The sequence below is a fragment of the Sinocyclocheilus grahami genome, unplaced genomic scaffold (assembly GCF_001515645.1).
Source record: "Sinocyclocheilus grahami isolate Dianchi unplaced genomic scaffold, SAMN03320097.WGS_v1.1 scaffold243.1, whole genome shotgun sequence".
Taxonomy (NCBI): domain Eukaryota; kingdom Metazoa; phylum Chordata; class Actinopteri; order Cypriniformes; family Cyprinidae; genus Sinocyclocheilus; species Sinocyclocheilus grahami.
The window spans coordinates 626,440-627,031 of NW_015505422.1; the positions used below are offsets into that span (position 1 = coordinate 626,440).

General features: G+C 35.0%; 1 protein-coding gene across 1 annotated transcript in view; it reads right to left on the reverse strand.

Annotated features, from left to right (window-relative positions):
* The window catches only part of btbd16 (BTB (POZ) domain containing 16), a 14,429-nt gene that overhangs the window by 616 nt on the left and 13,221 nt on the right, over positions 1–592 (reverse strand). Inside the window, 1 exon segment of the mRNA XM_016289285.1 lies at positions 321–509. Coding sequence (XP_016144771.1) covers positions 321–509 — 189 coding nt within the window.

The following is a 592-nucleotide window of genomic DNA, read 5'->3' on the forward strand; positions in this document are numbered from 1 at the left end:
TATATATATATATATATATATATATATATATATATATATATATGTCTGCATATATAAAAATTGCATATGCATATTTTAAAAAATTACAAAATAAAAATGACAACACAAAAAAATTACTAATATTTTTTTTTAATCAAAATAATAATAAAAACAATTAATGAAAAGGTATTGCAGCGATACTAAAATACTGATTGTTCATCTCTATTTTAGGCTGTCAGCAATAACTGTTCAATTTAAACTGTTCAGATTATTGTGTTCAAACTGATTATCATCCTGTCTTTATTTTTCATTGTTTTATTTTAAACGCTGGGTGTTGGTACCTTGCTCCTAGAGCGGCGTTTGCATAAGCCAAACTCTTGATTGACAGGTCCACTGCTGTGCTCTTGCCACTCGCCATTGGCATAGCTTTGCACTGTGATGTGATAGCGCACTGATCGATCAGATCGCACACTGTATGGACGGCTCACAATGGAAGACTGGCACACAGCAGGATCCCAGTGTCTTAACCTCTACACAGAGAGAGAGAGAGAGAGAGAGAGAGAGAGAGAGAGAGAGAGAGAGAGAGAGAGAGAGAGAGAGAGAGAGAGGGAGA